The sequence below is a fragment of the Festucalex cinctus genome, chromosome 3, assembly GCF_051991245.1.
Source record: "Festucalex cinctus isolate MCC-2025b chromosome 3, RoL_Fcin_1.0, whole genome shotgun sequence".
In the NCBI taxonomy this organism is placed as follows: domain Eukaryota; kingdom Metazoa; phylum Chordata; class Actinopteri; order Syngnathiformes; family Syngnathidae; genus Festucalex; species Festucalex cinctus.
The window spans coordinates 15,784,099-15,800,499 of NC_135413.1; the positions used below are offsets into that span (position 1 = coordinate 15,784,099).

At 38.0% G+C, this 16,401-nt stretch overlaps 2 protein-coding genes across 5 annotated transcripts; one reads left to right on the top strand and one right to left on the bottom strand.

Annotated features, from left to right (window-relative positions):
- The first annotated feature begins 788 nt into the window (after positions 1-788).
- Positions 789-2,536, top strand: tmem17 (transmembrane protein 17). The gene is made up of 5 exons (XM_077516056.1): positions 789-1,078; positions 1,238-1,341; positions 1,800-1,913; positions 2,016-2,159; positions 2,267-2,536. The coding sequence occupies exons 1-5, from the start codon at positions 970-972 to the stop codon at positions 2,342-2,344; spliced, it is 549 nt and encodes a 182-aa protein (XP_077372182.1). The 5' UTR covers positions 789-969; the 3' UTR covers positions 2,345-2,536.
- agbl2 (AGBL carboxypeptidase 2) lies at positions 1,483-16,219 on the bottom strand. Of its 4 annotated transcripts, XM_077516053.1 has the most exons (24): positions 16,086-16,166; positions 15,859-15,904; positions 14,727-14,856; positions 14,351-14,518; positions 14,161-14,268; positions 12,913-13,069; positions 12,594-12,843; positions 11,186-11,587; positions 9,726-9,868; positions 8,852-9,011; positions 8,639-8,765; positions 8,461-8,561; positions 8,273-8,376; positions 7,496-7,574; positions 7,289-7,378; positions 7,152-7,220; positions 6,966-7,061; positions 5,965-6,058; positions 5,448-5,825; positions 5,350-5,380; positions 5,087-5,277; positions 3,941-4,076; positions 3,214-3,503; positions 1,484-2,340 (listed from the first exon to the last, which is right to left on the bottom strand). In XM_077516053.1, exons 3-23 carry the CDS (start codon positions 14,836-14,838, stop codon positions 3,230-3,232), a joined length of 3,270 nt encoding a protein of 1,089 aa, XP_077372179.1. In that variant the 5' UTR covers positions 14,839-14,856; positions 15,859-15,904; positions 16,086-16,166; the 3' UTR covers positions 1,484-2,340; positions 3,214-3,229. The 4 variants fall into 4 exon arrangements, with proteins under 4 accessions (XP_077372180.1, XP_077372179.1, XP_077372181.1 ...); XM_077516054.1 differs by lacking the exon at positions 15,859-15,904 and having other exon boundaries at positions 1,483-2,393; positions 16,086-16,219; XM_077516055.1 differs by lacking the exon at positions 15,859-15,904 and having other exon boundaries at positions 5,448-5,822; positions 16,086-16,219.
- Between the last annotated feature and the right edge of the window lie 182 nt (positions 16,220-16,401).

A 16,401-nucleotide genomic window follows, 5' to 3' on the forward strand; every position in this document is an offset into this window, starting at 1 on the left:
GTGGATCTCACTTTGCTTTATCTATCCTTCCCTCCTTCCTCTCTTTAGTTTTTCCTCTGGTCACTTGAGATCTCAATTTATTGGAGGTTTGAGGTTTCTGGGGTTGGCATAAGACTCTGGTTTTGTAACCACGCAGGAGGGGTTTTGTTGGTGCTGGATTTCACTTTGATGGATTGGATGTACTGGCTTCCATGGATCTCACTCTGCCTTATCGATCCTTCCCTCCTTCCTCTCTTTAGTTTTTCCTCTGGTCTCTTGAGATCTCGCTAAATTTGCTGGAATTTAGAGGCTTCCGGGGTTGGCGTAAGACTATGATTTTGTAATCATGGGGAAGGCAGGAAGTGTTTGGTCGGTGCTGGATTTCACTTTGATTTATCTTTCTTTTCTCTTTATTTTTTTCTGACCTTTTCTCTGGTCTCCTGACCATTTAAACCTCACGACTCTGGCAAGATTCTGAAGTACCTGGTTAAGGCGAAGGGTAATGGGATATTTATAAGGCTTTAGGTGAATTAATGAGTATAAATTTATACGTATTTGCACGCACACGCACGCACGCACGCGCACGCACACACACACACACAAAAAGAGAGAGCAATGATGATAAGACGTTGAATCGGTAAGACTACCGAATGAACAATTCTGAGCTCTAAAAAAAAAAGAAAGAAAAAAAAAAGCGAAAGTTTGCCCACCTCTGATCTAGTGTATCTATGCTGACCCAACCTAATGGATGTATTTGATCATGTTTCAAAGAAAAAAAATCATTTTAACTAATCTGTTAATGTATTAAATAAAATGTTTTTAAGTGTCCATTCGGAGGGAAGTAGCCCCAAAACTACAAAGACGCTCCGAGCAGAACACCAGTGGTGCTTGGTTGCCATGGAGACAAGAGCAGCCTTGACTGTCTGCGAACAGGAAGAGGAGTGTCGCTTTTCTCCTGTTTTGTTTGCGCTAGCCATCACTCTTTAAAGAATGGACATACCAGACACCATAAGAAGACGTTTGGAGGAGTTTTCTCGTAATGTCTTTGTGGACCAGAGTCAATCTCCAACGAAAGATTGCTACACGTCGTCAGCACACGGTAACACCAACACGCAGCTAGCATAGCAGCGAGCTAACATGACTAACGATCGGAATGCTGTTTGTTTGGATAAAACTAGTCTTCCAATGTAGCTTTAGGCTCAGCAACTACAAGAGTAACCTCTCGGTGTCTGTTTTTTTTAATTATTATTTTTTTCAGACAAGCGCGTTCTGTCAAGTCTACCCCTCCAGATGTCTCTGTTCTTTAACATGTGGTTCTTCCCCCTGTGGTGGATCAGTGAGATTGTCATGCTGCACTTCAAAGTACGAGAGAACGTGTGGACGGCTTACGTCAACTTATTGTCTCTGAATATGAATAAAAGTGCGTTTAGCTATTAGTATTCTATTTTAGACGACATGTTTGTCAAGACAAGTACAGTAAGTTTTTAATAACATGCAAGAAAGACAAAAACAAGAAGTCAATGTTTATGATAATGCACCCAAATAAGTCCACTGAGCTAAATAAAGCACTTTTAAACACTTTATAAATGTAAAGGAGCACCAAAAAAAAAGTGTATTAGATATGCATCTTTAAGAGGTGGGGCTTGGTTAGGTTGGATGGCATTTGACATTAGAATGCACACCAACTTTACAGGGGATTTACAGGAAGGACAACACAGAGATTCTACCACATACTTATTACAGTATATACATTCTAAAACATGCATTTTCGATTCAATTCATTGTTTCTTAACAATATTTCTCTTTCTTTTTTTAACTAGTATTCTGCTTTGCCAGAGTACTACAAGTTCATCCTCGTGACTGTCCTCATCCTGATGACTGTGATTGAGGCCATCAGGCTTTATCTTGGCTATGTGGGGAACCTGCGTGAAAAGGTAGCAGTGCACATCAGCAATAAAATTCATTTTGAGAATGCATTTACTTCAATGAGCACAAGATAGCTAAACGATATTGATTATATTTTCTTTTTGTGGAAGGTGGCAGAGTTGGCTGGATTTTGGCTGCTGAGCATCTTGCTACAGTTGCCACAAATCCTCTTCCAGCTTTTCAATGAGGCCATTCTCGTACAGCCCCTCGAGAGAGGCATCCACATCGTTTTAGTGCTTTTCATCATCACTCAGGTTTGCTGCTGCTTTTAATCGTGGGACGTCAGTACTCCTGTCATCTCCATTGTTGTAAATGAGTGAGTTACTTGAGTTAAACTCCTTTTTCCGCTTGAATCTTCTAGGCTGTTGCTGGTTTTGTGGCTCTTCGGAACTTGGTCAGACATACAGAAAGTCAATTCCATCTCCGCCAGTTCGACTGAAACGTCACACACATTAGGACACATCAAAACACCTCAAACGTCCGAGAGTCTGTAAGCACAATGTCAGATTATGGTTTTGCAAAATATAAATAACGGATTTATTAAGAGAAAGCATATTTATTTTTGTATTGTCAGCAGCTTGTAATGTTGTTTTGGTATGTTTGTAAATAATAATAAAAACATGCAACTTTTGTATATTGTTTATTAAATGTATTTGTCATTAAATGTTATCCTCACCCATATGATTTTCCCATCATGACAATTATTTTTGTGTATAATTTCAATTTTAGACATTCAAGTGAAATTGTCAATTTATCTTAGAATAGGTTAAACCACACCATCCATATATAATGACGTCAGCATAAATGGCATCCTGTTAGATCAGTGCTTCTCATGCCCCCCATGGAAGAAGAAAACATCTCGCGCTGTGTGCAAAGCGCGCATGCTCAGTGCAAACAAAACCCCTACACCACCGAGCGAACGCTCCCTAAGCACACTCTGCCAATGAGGGCGCCACTGCCCCCTAATGTAGTGGAGGTGCAATTGCACTTTATTCTGAGACAGTAAAAAATAAATAAATAAAATAAAAAAGCATGTTCCCTGAGGTCAAACGCGGCCCCCTTGACGAAGCCTCGCGCCCCCGTGGGAGGGGCCACTATTTGAGAAGCACTGTTAGATGTTTTCCCATGTTCCTTCAAGTCCATTCAAACACTGATCAGAATTTCTGCAATCCCCACATTGTACTGTAAAGTGCCGCAGACTGGGACGGTCTTGTGGCAACTGGCCTCTCTGGAGCAGTGCCATTAGTGACCTACTATTCCTGCGTTTGGGGGCCTGATATCCTCAGCCTAACAGTGACACTGACTCACCTCAGTTACTGTCATGTCACTCTGTGGATGTGGACAGCTTTGAAACAGGAGGTAAACCACTCTTTGGTCTTCTCTCTTCTGAAGTCGAATTCCTCGGGGGTATATCACTTTTTGGTTTTCTGTCTTCTGAAGTCGAATTCCTCGGGGGTAAATCACTTTTTGGTTTTCTGTCTTCTGAAGTCGAATTCCTCGGGGGTAAATCACTCTTTGGTCTTCTGTTTTCTGAAGTCGAATTGTTCGGGGGTAAATCACTCTTTGGTCTTCGATCTTCTGAAGTCGAATTGCTCGGTCTGTGGGAAAATTAAAACCATGCAAAAAAAAATTAAATGAAAAAGAATTTGCCTCAAATAACACACAAACTGTCACCTTAGCATGATATTGTGCAAGATATCAGTGCATCTTGTTAACCTTCAATTAAGGAGGTCTGTAAATTAGCCAAGCATTAGTACATAAGTCACTGTCCTGGTTACTTCGTACAACATGGGTAAGTCAATAAGATGAAAATAATAATGGCATGTGTGCCATAAATTAAACATGGAAATCCTTTCTGTGTTTGCAAATGAGAGCTAACATTCTTTGCAAACTTTCTGACAATGAGTGCCACTGCCACGTACTGTAGTGGATGTGTAATACCTTTTTTTTTGGTCAGTAATTGAGTATATAAAAAGGTGATGCAAAGAATGACAGGAAACCCATCCATTGGTCCATAATATTTAACAGTTTTTACCTACGTCCTTGGAGGTCTGTGTATCTTAGTACAGGCATTATAAAATGAGGGTGGGAAAGGGGCTTTCTTTGACAGATTTCTGAGATGAGATCTCGACGGTTCATCTCTCGAAACGGTAGATGTTTCAGCAAGGAAACTGAATAAAACACAAAAAGGTATATAGTTCTTGGTTTACACTACTACAAACTTCAACCACATTCGTAAATTAATTAGAGATGTGCAACGATAATATTTTTTTAATCAGATTAATCACATCTTTAAATTCTGATTATTCATGATTAATCACTTAATTAAAAAGGCCTTTTTACCAACAATTTTTTGCCTGACAAATTTTAAGAGCACCTCGTAAGTGTTAATTCTTTCGGCATTTAATGTGATGAGGACTTCTTCAATATTTTTTTTTGTTCCACTGCACACGCTCGTTCTCCTCTTTTTCTAATCAGTTAATTACTTGCATAATTTAAAATGGAAAAAAATTCAATTACAATTTCAACTATTATAATCCACAATTACAAAATCAGCATAAACGTAAACAAAGGTTATTAAAATACTAATTTTGAGTTTCTTAAATTTATACATTTGCACATTTAAAAAAAAAAAATTAAAATAACTAATTTAATACATTTTGTTTCATACAAAAGGAACATGCATAATTATAGTGCTTCAAAGAATTTTATTTTTCTTAATTTTCACGTTTAGACAATTTCTTGTTTTGTACCAAAAGTCCTAATCGTGATTGCATTTATTACCTAAATAATTGTGCTTTATGTTAATGCATTGTAGTTATGTTTATTGCTCAAACACAACTTGTGCTACCTTTAACGCAACCATTGGCCGTCAGCTAAAGGATCATCTGCGGTCAAAAATTAATAGTGTGATTAATCTCTTTTAATACATGATTAATGTGATCATTTTTTGTGATTAATTAATTAGTTAACACTTTAACTTTGACATCATTAAAATTAATACCCCTGTGAGAGTCTAAATGAGAACTGAACATTATTGTCTTTGTAAAGGCATCGTTTGTGGAACAGCACGTGCATTAAACTACAGAGCTTGACCTAATATCACCTAATAACATTCAAAATTCAATTTAATATTGTGGCTTGTGCAATACACATTACAATGGCAACTTTAAAGACCAACCTTCAAAGTCCGCTTCGCTGATATTTTGCCATTTGTTGTTGTGCATTTCTGCAAGCGCAGAGGGCAGATCCTGGTGGACATAATAACGATTTGGAGTCACAGAGGAATTTCTGTCTCTGTGATGATCACTATCGTCACTGGTGCTCGACGGCAGGTGCCTCGAGGGAACGATGTCAAACATGGGACGATGACTGAAATGAAAAAGACATTTGTGAAGCTGTCTAAACTGACAAGAGAAACATAATTGGCCGTCCAAGTTTTACCTGTCAGATGTTGCATCGATGGGTGATAGCCCTTAAAAAAGGCACAAATTTAAAAACGTGGCACTTGCGAACCAAACCGTGGCGGATGCAGCACTCACGAGAGTCGAAATTCTGCTGCTGCTCTTGATGGTGATAATAACGTTGACGACGATTTTGCTGCTGTTGCTCCCGATGATGACGATCAGGATGCTGCTGCAGCTGCAGTTGCTGCTGATGGTAATTACGATGCTGCTCCGGATGATGCAGATATTGACCGTGATGTTGATCCCGATGATATCGCTGCTGCTGCTGCTGCTGGTGATGATAATGTTGCTGGTGCTGAGAGTTTTGCTGTAGATGATGATGAAACTGTTGATGATGAAGCTGCTGCAGCTGCTGCTGGACCGGGTACAAAAATCTTGGAGGACGTTGAAGAAGAGCGCTTAAGTGCAGCAGCTTGGATGAGTATCTCCACTGTCTGTCTCTTTGTTGGTCTGCTTTAAGCAAACGTCATCAGACACGGACACACAACTGTCACGACTCATTCCAGTACATATTCACATTCCTTTGAATGAGTTTATGCACTGCAAAAGTGGTGCAATATATAATATATATAAAGCAATATACAAAACGCACCTTTGAGAGGTGAAAAGGCTGTATAAGGGTTGAGGCTTGACTTCTTACGACGCGCCTCTGCTTCTGCCCTCATGTCTTCACGTCGACTTTTAACCTAAAACAGCGCAGTGGAAAACTTCAGTCTAACTTTCAGTGAAAAACATTAAAAACGAGTTGAAAATAGCCAAACTATCCTCTAGGTGCTAGAGCAGCAGTACCTTGACTTGTGAGTGCAACCGAGTTTTCACATTTCAAGTTGTCACCCAGTCGTTTTTTTTTTCTTTTTCTTTTTTGCATTTTTTGCCCAGGTGTAGTTTTTGTTTTGTTGTTGTTGTTGTCGTTTCAAAAGTGTATTAAAAGTATTTTAACCATTTTTTTTTTTTTTCACTCACTCAAACACGCACACAAACTTACATGGGGAAGCGAACCCACGCCAACAGGCACCGAAGGCAAGTGACGGTTCCACTTCTCCACCTGGAGCCCAAACTGCATGTTCCATTCTTCACATACACAACACGCACAGGACGTCACATCCGCAAACGGCGGGCAATTCAAACCCGAATTGGGGCTCCAGGTGGAGAAGTGAAACCATCACTTGCCTTCAGTGCCGGTTGGCGTTGGTTCACTTCTCCGCCTGGGAGACCATGTGTGACTTAAATGATGTAAGCTTGTGTGAGTGAGTGAGTGAGTGAGTGAGTGAGTGAGTGAGTGAGTGAGTGAGTGAGTGAGTGAGTGAGTGAGTGAGTGCTCAAAAAAAAAAAAAATTCAAGCCTGAATTCTGCCTGAAAACTACTGGCCAGAGGCTTGCAGGAGTACCCATTGAGAATCTACTTAGTAGAAGATGTTTTAATCATAAATTGTCAAAAAGGCTATTGTAAAGATATTTTGGCCAAATTGTCAAAGATAGCAGCTTTAAGTCAAAACTTAGGTTGGGACATTGAATGTAAGTTTCATGTTAATTAATTTACCGGCTAATGTGTTGGTAAATTGTATTAAGTGACAATAGTGATGAACTTCAATACCTTGTGAGGTTCAAAGCCTTGCCAAAGGGTCACATGACTGATCGCCAGATGACGAGTATCTACTGTAGTCACACTTTTCCTGTCTGGAATATTTACCTTGACAGGCAAATGGTTGACATAGAAATGTAGCAATGTGAATTCCATTCAAGACCTGATACGCTATATCATATATTCCATATGTCATACCTCCCGTTTTCTTCGGTATCTTCTAAGCGGCCTTTCTTGGTTGCTGTCTTGCGCATTCTCATGCGGCTCCTGCAAAGGTCCAAACGTTTGACAACCAGTTTTTGCGGAATAAATAAATGAATGTAATCTTGTCCTACCATCTCTGTGATGTCTTCAGGTTGCATCCTATTTTTCAGCCTGTCTCTTTCTTTGCGAGTCATTTTCTTCTTACTTTTGACTGGATATAGCTTTGGGGAGAGGAACAGCAGATAAACATATTTGTGTTCAACTTTATTCAAATCTGATTATAACTTGACAAACATAGAAAACATATATCCTTTGGAGTAAATTGTCATCATATGTACCTCTGCGTCTACAGTTTCCGTCTGTGCAAGCAAATGTAATGGAAGTCCATCAGAATCGGAACTATTGGAACCACTGGTGCTGCAAATGCAAAAAAAAAAAAAAAAAAAGTCACTTTCAGGATGAATTTAATAGCACATATTGATTACAGTCTGCCATGTCCAGTAATTGTCATGAATGATTACTTATCAATGTGATGCAAAACAACTTAATTCTACTTTCTACTTTAAATTCTACTTTAAGGACCGACAATGTAAACAAACGTACAGTGATTGTTTGAGAGGTACATTCACTCATTCATTTGTTAAATAAAAAATTTTCACTTGGGTTTTAGTTTGCGTTAAATCTGTTTTTTGTTTGTTTACTGAATATTAAACATAATAATGTTCTTTAATAAATATAAAGGTTATAGTATTACATTTAGCTTTGATGGACTTTATTGATGGATTGATCATTTTTGTAGAAAAAAAAAAATATGTCTGCGATTAGCTGGCAACCAGTCCAAGATGTATCCCGCCTACTGCCCAAAGCCAGCTGAGATAGGCTCCAGCACCCCCCGCGACCCTTGTGAGGAATAAGCGGTCAAGAAAATGGATGGATGGAAAAAATATGTGTATGCACATTTGCACTTAAGACCCACATTTGTGGATGTGTTTTATTTTACTTGCCGGTAGTATGCTAGAAATTTGGGTAATCTAGGTTTTCTAACAAATCTCCATTTATGTTGAGCACTGTTTTGTATATTGATAGATTGTGACTGAATGTAATATATTCATTACCCAGATTCCAAATCAAAGACAGAGAAGTCAGCGTCCAATTCTTTGCCCAGCTCTCTGACTTCCTCTCTCAACAGAGCTGTTAGTTCTTTTAGGCAGTAAGTCACCTGAAGCGGCATAATTAAACTATTAAAACAGATGCGTGTGTTCGGATCAACTTCATCATGATGAGATGTGCGCTGTTTCCTTACCTTTGTCGGATCGGGATCACAATAGTCAAGTATAGTGTCACAAAAGTAAAAACCCAGGGCCTTAAGATCTTGAGTGGTAAAATGGGTTCCCTTCCTATCACCTGATGAAAATTCATACATAAAAAAAACATCATAAAAGCATCCTCGTCAACAACAAATTCAGAAGATGTACACCAACCCAGTGTGGAACCTCCAAAAGTGGCCTCCATGGTGTAGCTATTTTTGATACCAAGTCTCCACATGGCGACTCGCCCGGTTCCCTCTTTGCTTTTCTGCACTTGGAATTTACAGCACTCGAAGGAGAACTACGGCAAGGCGAGCACGGCGATTGGTGAATGCAACTCTGAGTGTGTGCAGACCAAAAGAAGATCATTTTTGTGACAAATCATACCTTGTCTGTGACATTCTTGCTCAGCATCATAGGGAAAACTCTCTCATGAAGCTTTGGAAAATCATCATCTTGATTGTTACAACCGTACATAAACACATTGTTTTTACGGTTGTGGCCGTGGAAGTCACAGTACAGAACTACGTCTGTCTGCTTCATCAGTCTGAGGAATAAAGACAATAACAGTAACCTCAGAGTTTTGTGTTGGTGGCTCATCAATCAAAGTAAAATATCATAGAAAGAGCATATAATTACTGAATAAGACCTATTTTATGAGATAATATGGTTATTACTAGGGATGTAACGATATCCAAACATCACAATACGATATTATCACAATATGAAGGTATATAAAATAGGATATTTAAAAAAGATCACAATATTGTAAAAAAGAGAGCTCATACTTAAAAAAAAAAAAAAGTGCTTTTGTACATAACAGCAATGCACATAAACCACCTACAATCTCTAATAACAATATTGAGGCACTTACTTGGTAATGCAAGCACACATTGATCGCTTCACAAGCAAATTAGGTTCCCTTCATCTAACAATTAGCATAGATTTTAAACAGAGAAGGCCAAAATATCCCTAATTAAAATTAAATTGCACTAATAAACTAGCCACTAGAGGGTGCTAGAACTGCACAAAGGAAATCAACCTGACTTTTTTTTTAACAGATGTGTTCCTTTTGAATATTGTGAACATGACGACGACGATATTGTGGCAGTTTTAATATCACGATATGACGATATTGTATGACGATATCCATGTTGCCTGCTCAGAAGCCAAGCGAGTGAACCACTACACCATCAGTGTCTTATAAAAAAAAGTTACCAAACCATAAAATACTAAATGATACACAATGAAAAGTGCTCACTTTTCCACCATGTTCCGGGTGTGCCACACACCCGGAAAAGAATCTCTGAGGTTAGTCTTGTAATTCCTGTTGAGGTCCCTGCCTGCTAAAGAGCAGCGGTAATTGCCAACCACCACACCGTCTGGGTTCAGCATTGGTACCACCTGAGGCATATGATAGGGAAGAAGTCTAAAATATCTGGCATGAAGCACTGATACCCCACGTACAAGAAACTGTTTGACCTCTTGGAACTGCATCACTACTACTCTGCATTAAGCAAACAAACAAACAAACAAACAAACAAACAAACAAACACTACAACTATGTTAATTTTGTCAATGAAAACTAAACAAAAATAATTTTGTCAAAAAACATTTTTCACTGGACTAAAACTAGACTAAACTAGACTAGACTAGACTAAAACCCTCATTACTAAACATTAACTTGGACTAAAGCAAGAAGCATTTTTGTCGACTAATGAAGAAGAGACGAAAATGTACTTCAAAAAATTTGGACTAAAATCTATGGACATTTTAGTTCATGGACAAAAACGAGATGAAAATTTATATGGTTTTGTAAAATGCCTCCGCTATCTGTCACTGTGACAATGTCATGTGACACACAGTGACACAGCCCCTTTCAAATCTGCAGCTAGCAAGTGCAACATGCACAAACATGGGACAGACAGGATGTGGATTCATGGTGAAAAGTTAAAAAAAACAAAAAAACAAACAAAAACAAAACAAAAGTAAATTATATTTATAATGAAACAATCCAACGACTATAACTTTCCAACAATAATGTTAATCCGACCGCTAACTAATGCCGGCTAACTTACTACCTCATAGCATGGAGCCATAGTAGCAATTTGGTGATATACTGTAATTGTGTGTCAAGTTGTTTTTCATTAAAAAGATGTGAAAATTTTACGTGAAATAGTTTTAGATCTGAAATGTTCAACATTCAACTATAACGTTCTAACAATAATGTTAATCGGACCGCTAACTAATGCTGGCTAATTTACTAGCTCATAGTATGGAGCCATAGTAGCAATTTGGTGATATACTGTAATTGTGTGTGAAATTGTTTTACATCAAAAAGATGTGAAAATTTTACATGAAATGGTTTTAGAGCTGAAATGTTCAACATTATCTGGTGACAAAAAAAAAATGCAGGGATTAAATGATTGTAGTTTTACTCGACTAAGACGTTGTCAATTTTATTGACTAAAACTAGATGAATGAAATTATGTTTTCTTGGACTAAAAGACTAAAATGCTAGATTTATAGTCAACTAAAAATGGACTAAATAAAAACGAGACGAAGTTAACTATGATAAAAACTAACATGCGTGATTGAAACTGGACTAAAACTGAGACTAAATTTTAAAATGTCCCGTAAAATTAACACTAACTACAATTAAGATCAAGCGACACATCCCCCATATATTGAACCATACAGTTATATTTTGAACTTGCTCACCTTAAAAACAAAAGTGTCCCGCAGAAGTTGCGCATCATCCGAGTTCCCCAGCAGGAAGTCCAAGAATCCCTCCATCAACCAGGATGCATTAGTTTCTCCTGGGTGTACTCTTGCCGTGACCACCACAGCCCTCTTGGATTTGACCTCTTCTTCTTTATCGCCAGCCCGTGACGTTACTGTTAGCACGTAGACTGCGTTTCCAGCTAGACTGTGGCACAGGACTCGTACTTTGCAGTATGAAGCCACTGCTTGGTTGGATGAAATACGTCTGAGATAGCGCTGTAGATGTGAATAGGTATAGGGGTAGCAGTGGGCGAAGTAGCAGGTGTCAGATTCGTATGGGAACTGGAGAGTCCATGAGAGGGAGTACAGGGTCCTTGACTCATTTGGTTCCCTTGCAGTCTGAATTGGGACAGACATGGAGCTCTATGAGACATAGGCTACAGTCAGTAGCTCACAAAAGTGGCAACCTGTGGCCAAACAGAATATTGACACTTTTGACACTTTCTGCTGTTAAACTATAGGGAATGACCAATTATCGGCCAGGCCGATTTCGCATTTTGATATCGTCATCAGTCTTTTTATGAATCTGGAGGCCGTAGTTGGTATCTCATTGAGCGGTGAATGCTTGCGAACGTAGCGAATTTGGGGTTTTCATCAGAATTTGTAAGATGTTTACAGACAGTGTTTACTTGTTGGAAAAGAATTTTGAGCATGTTGTTCAGACAATTTTTCACTTTTTACGAAAATCTTTTGAAAGCTTTTACGAATACCCCAAATTGACCACATTTGCATACATTTGTCGCTTACTGAGATACAGGAAACTTTTCATTGATGTATTTATTTAAATTTCCACTTAATAAAAGATGATCCTGACACTGGAAACTCCCTACACTTTATTTATTTATGTATTTATTTCTTAAGAAATTATGTTGAAATTTTGGAGAAATGTATTTACTTTAAGAAACTTTAAGAAGCTATTTACTTGCTTACATGTTAATTTAGTTTAACACATGCTGATGACCCTGGAAGCTCCCTGCAATTTTTGTTATAATTTTTAAACAAAGTGGTTTATATTCCTTATATGTTTACAATTAAAATAAAAACCTTTAAAGTGTTGAAAATTTGAAAAGATGTTTTAATATTTTTTTTTTTATTTTACTGCAAATTAATATTGGTTTGAAATATAGGTTATTGGCCTCCTTGACTACTAAAAATCTGTATTTGTATGGGCCCTGAAAAAAACCCCATATCAGTCCATTGCTATTACACTATGTATAATTATTTTTTAAAACCACTCCTGTTGCCAGATTTCCCAAGGGTAAAATATACCATGTGAGGAAGCTCCAAAGTGTTTGGGGTATTTAAAAAAAAAAAAAAAAAATTAAACTAATATCGAGCCACCAACCTGACTGCGGTGGTATGTGATGTTGGAGCCTGTACGTGTCCATCCAACAGCGTTCTCCTGAGCAGATCTCTCGGAGTAGAACAGAGGCTTCATGCCCTGGGTGTAGAGGCTGCGGCGTTTCATCAAGTTGACAATAGTAAGGCGGTAGTCCACCCCAGCTTTCATGTTCCTGACTCTGAAGTAAAACCACTGCGTATGCTTGCTGGTGTACATGTCTGTGCGTAAGGTGAGTTCATAATCATAGGGACCCCTGAGCAGGAGACGACATATACATTAGGGTAACCACAAAGTAAAAATGATGAAATGCTATGAGACTCACACTTGCACAGCCTTCTGAAGGTTTCCACTCTCAAATCGTGATTCAAACTCAAGTGTGAGGTCTGTCTGGTTGACGTCGTTCGAAGAAGAAGAGGTGCTGTTCACAGACACTCGTGAACCTCCAACACGAGAACATGTGAAGTAGGGACACTTGTCGGCTTAGGAAGAATGGGAAACAAAAGATGTCAGGAATCCACTTTTTATAAATGTTTTCATCAAACTAATCTATTGTTTTTCAAAGCAGCTACGACAGATCAGCTAGCTGCCATCTTCATTTTACTTCATTTAGCTTTAGGAGCGTTTCTCTTGTAACAATCTTTCATGCGTATCTAATGTCAGGTTGCACCTATTTTTGTTTCACTGTCATTCTTATATTTTATTCTCTCAATGAGCACTGAATTCTACTGTTATTCCATTTACTTTATTGTCACTGTAATTTTTCACCCAGGTATCAATAAAGTATTCCGATCAAAAACTATTCTTGTGTCCAAATAAGTAATTGACAAGGTGACAGATATTCATGTAATGTGTCTCTGGTCAAAATCAACACTCACCAACCACAGACACTTCATTAGGAACATCTGCACAAATAATTTTCTGGCTTTACAAAATAGTCATTTTGATTGATGAGTTATCTAAACAATGTTTAGTGTTGGGATTTATCAAATACTGAGAGCTGTTTCTAGTGTTTTGGTGATCTAATTTGTCTACATCTATTGTACTTAAGTAGCCTCTCGAGGTGAATTCATATTTCGAAGCATGTTGTTATAAACATTATGATCTTTATAAAGGTGTTCTTCGCTCTAAAAAGAGAATTGTTGAACCAATTTAAGATTAAAAATTAAATTGTTGACAAACTTTAAAAAAAAAAATATCGCTTCAATTGGTAACACAAGCTTGAATTAGTCCAATATGAATATATTAAGTTTAATGAATTATGAGTTCATGAAACTTAATATATTCACCTGAATTAAGTTAATCTAAAGTGAGTCCAATCCAAAGTATTGAGTTTAAGTTAATTCAGTCGTTTGTAACCAATTGAAGCATTTATTTATTTATTTATATTTTTTTTAAGTTGGTCAACAATTCAGTTTCTAATCTGATGCTGCTCTCATTTTGGCTCTCATTAGCTTTGGACAATGAGTAAACGAAAAATATTCACAATTAGTGTACAGCAGAGGTCACCTACCTTATTAAACCTGAGAATTAATTCTTTGGTGACCCCTGCTGTACAGTAATGTAACGTTACCCCGGTCAATGCAATAGACAACTTGTCTTCTCTCCTCCCCAGGTGGAAAGGGCGCCTTTTCGTCGTCACTTGGCTCGTAGAAAGGTTCAGGCTTTGGAGGGTCCCACTCTGAGATACAGAAATGCAGTATGAATGTTACATTGACAATCATCAGATTTCTTATGGACTATTTGGGGGTATGTTACATTACCTATGTGATGGATTGTATTACCGATGACCTCACACTCTTCTGGCCAACGCGGGGTGGAGATAGATGGGAATTGAACCAGGTCCAGTGGCGCTCGAAGACTAAAAACTGGGCGTCCACCATCAAACTCTACACGCAGCTGCCTGGTTCGCAGTCTCTGAGTAATTGATACTAAGGAGGCACAGAAATCATCTCTTCATTTTTTTCTGAGCTCTTGTTCCATCCATCACAAATTGACTGCAGGCTATACTTAGCATATTTAATCATGGTCAGACATTAGGCTTGAGGGCCACTTTACAAATATTTAAACCAGTCTCAGAAGAATCCAATAAAGTAATCTCTTTACATTTGGGACAGTAAACAAATGAAACCACCTTACACTGCTTTTTCACTGCTACATCCTCCCTGTTCTCTTCTTTGTGGGACTCATTGTCAGATTTGTCCAATTGGCAGGTGTTCCACCAATTTCTGATCACAGGGGCAGCGGCCATGGCTGATGTTTTCCCTGTCTAAATTGCAAAATATAAAGCATGTCTATCAGTATACCAGATGCCATAAACTGACAGGCCTGCACCACAGTGTGAGAGGTTTTATTATTTAGGAACATCAGAAAGGGCTAAACATTAACAAAGACAAAATATTGATGGTATATAGAATTGTCTCAGAAATCTTTCATGCTCATGCAGATATTATGGTAATTGTGAGAATGCATAGCAAGTCAAGCATTAAAGAATATATACAGAAGTTGAGTCATGTTTCACACGTCTAAAAAAAAGAAAAAGACCTTTTTACGCGAGAAAATTACAAGATCATGTACACAGAAAAGTGTTTAAGGGACAATGGTGGCACTGCCACAAGATCCTAGCACTTACTAAATGTGGCAGATGTCATCCCCATAATGCTCACAGCCCCTTGGTGGCATATTTGCATGATATCTGGGGATGGCTAAGATATGTTTCGAATTCTTTAGCATTCAGCCTGGTAATAGCATATTTTTGTTGTCCGCTTTCTCTTCTGTTGCTACGTCTATGAATAGAGAGCATTCATTATACAATATATGAAATACACAATTAACAAAATAGCTACATTGACAGTGTTTTTAAAATTGAAGCACAGAAAAGAGTAGCTGTAGTTTATTTACAATAAATGGTGATTGACACAGAATGATGCAGCGATGATGTCACACTATTTATATTTTGTAGATATAAATATTTCAAAGCAATTACTAAACTGTCCAATCAGATTGAACTGATGTCATTCCCTATGCTGCTTGAATTGAAGACATTCATTTCTACTGCATCATGCTTAACTGAGAGCAGAACTATGTGCACAAGTACAACCACAATGATAAGCACATTTTTGAATAATTTTCCTCTTCTGTAATTTTAACCAAAAGTGCACATTATTCTATATGTAAAATCAGAATAGTGATAGTTTCATATTACTCTCACAGGTGTAGCCAGCTACCTAAAGCTGAGGCTGGTGATTAAACAAATGGCTAACAAACTTACACATAAAGTGACGGTAGGATCCCTTTCAGCATATTCAAGTTTTTGACTGTAAATGTAGAGAAATAAAATCATTTAAAAATCAATATTTAACACAAATATGGCCAAATGAAACAGGTCAACTCGTTTATCATGTAAAAAAAAAAAAGCTCTTGATCCGCCTACAAGTGTTTTTCTGCCCATTAGGTGCAGTTGCTAAGCTAGTATTTAATTATACTTTTGAGACTTACCTAGCTTAACGCTGCATTTCAGTCCCAGAAAGACAGAAAGAAAGGGGGGGGTCAGGCTTCATCGAGCAACAAGCTGTTACCAAGCAACCGATGTCGGGCCAAGCAAGCGCCGCGATACTGCCACCTCTTTTGTTAGCTAGGTCATTCTCGTAAATTCAACAAAAACGCTCAGTTCCCATTGAAGAGTAACAGTACTTCGCTTAGGTTTACGAACATTTTGTATATGCGACGTGATAATCGTCTAAGGTGGATACATGATTTAATTTATGTTATCAGACATCTTCGGGAACAATGGCTGTTGTTTTTTGTACTACTA

Bases quoted from the DNA above. Each gene is read 5' to 3' on its own strand.
- tmem17 (XM_077516056.1), top strand. From the start codon at position 970: ATGGACATACCAGACACCATAAGAAGACGTTTGGAGGAGTTTTCTCGT. The intron at 1,079-1,237 runs GTAACACCAACA...TATTTTTTTCAG, and splicing joins CTACACGTCGTCAGCACACG to ACAAGCGCGTTCTGTCAAGT. The intron at 2,160-2,266 runs GTTTGCTGCTGC...TGAATCTTCTAG, and splicing joins TGCTTTTCATCATCACTCAG to GCTGTTGCTGGTTTTGTGGC.
- agbl2 (XM_077516054.1), bottom strand. From the start codon at position 14,838: ATGGCCGCTGCCCCTGTGATCAGAAATTGGTGGAACACCTGCCAATTG. The intron at 7,221-7,288 runs GTAGGACAAGAT...GGACCTTTGCAG, and splicing joins CTGAAGACATCACAGAGATG to GAGCCGCATGAGAATGCGCA. The intron at 3,504-3,940 runs GTAAAAACTGTT...ATTTTCCCACAG, and splicing joins ACAGACCTCCAAGGACGTAG to ACCGAGCAATTCGACTTCAG.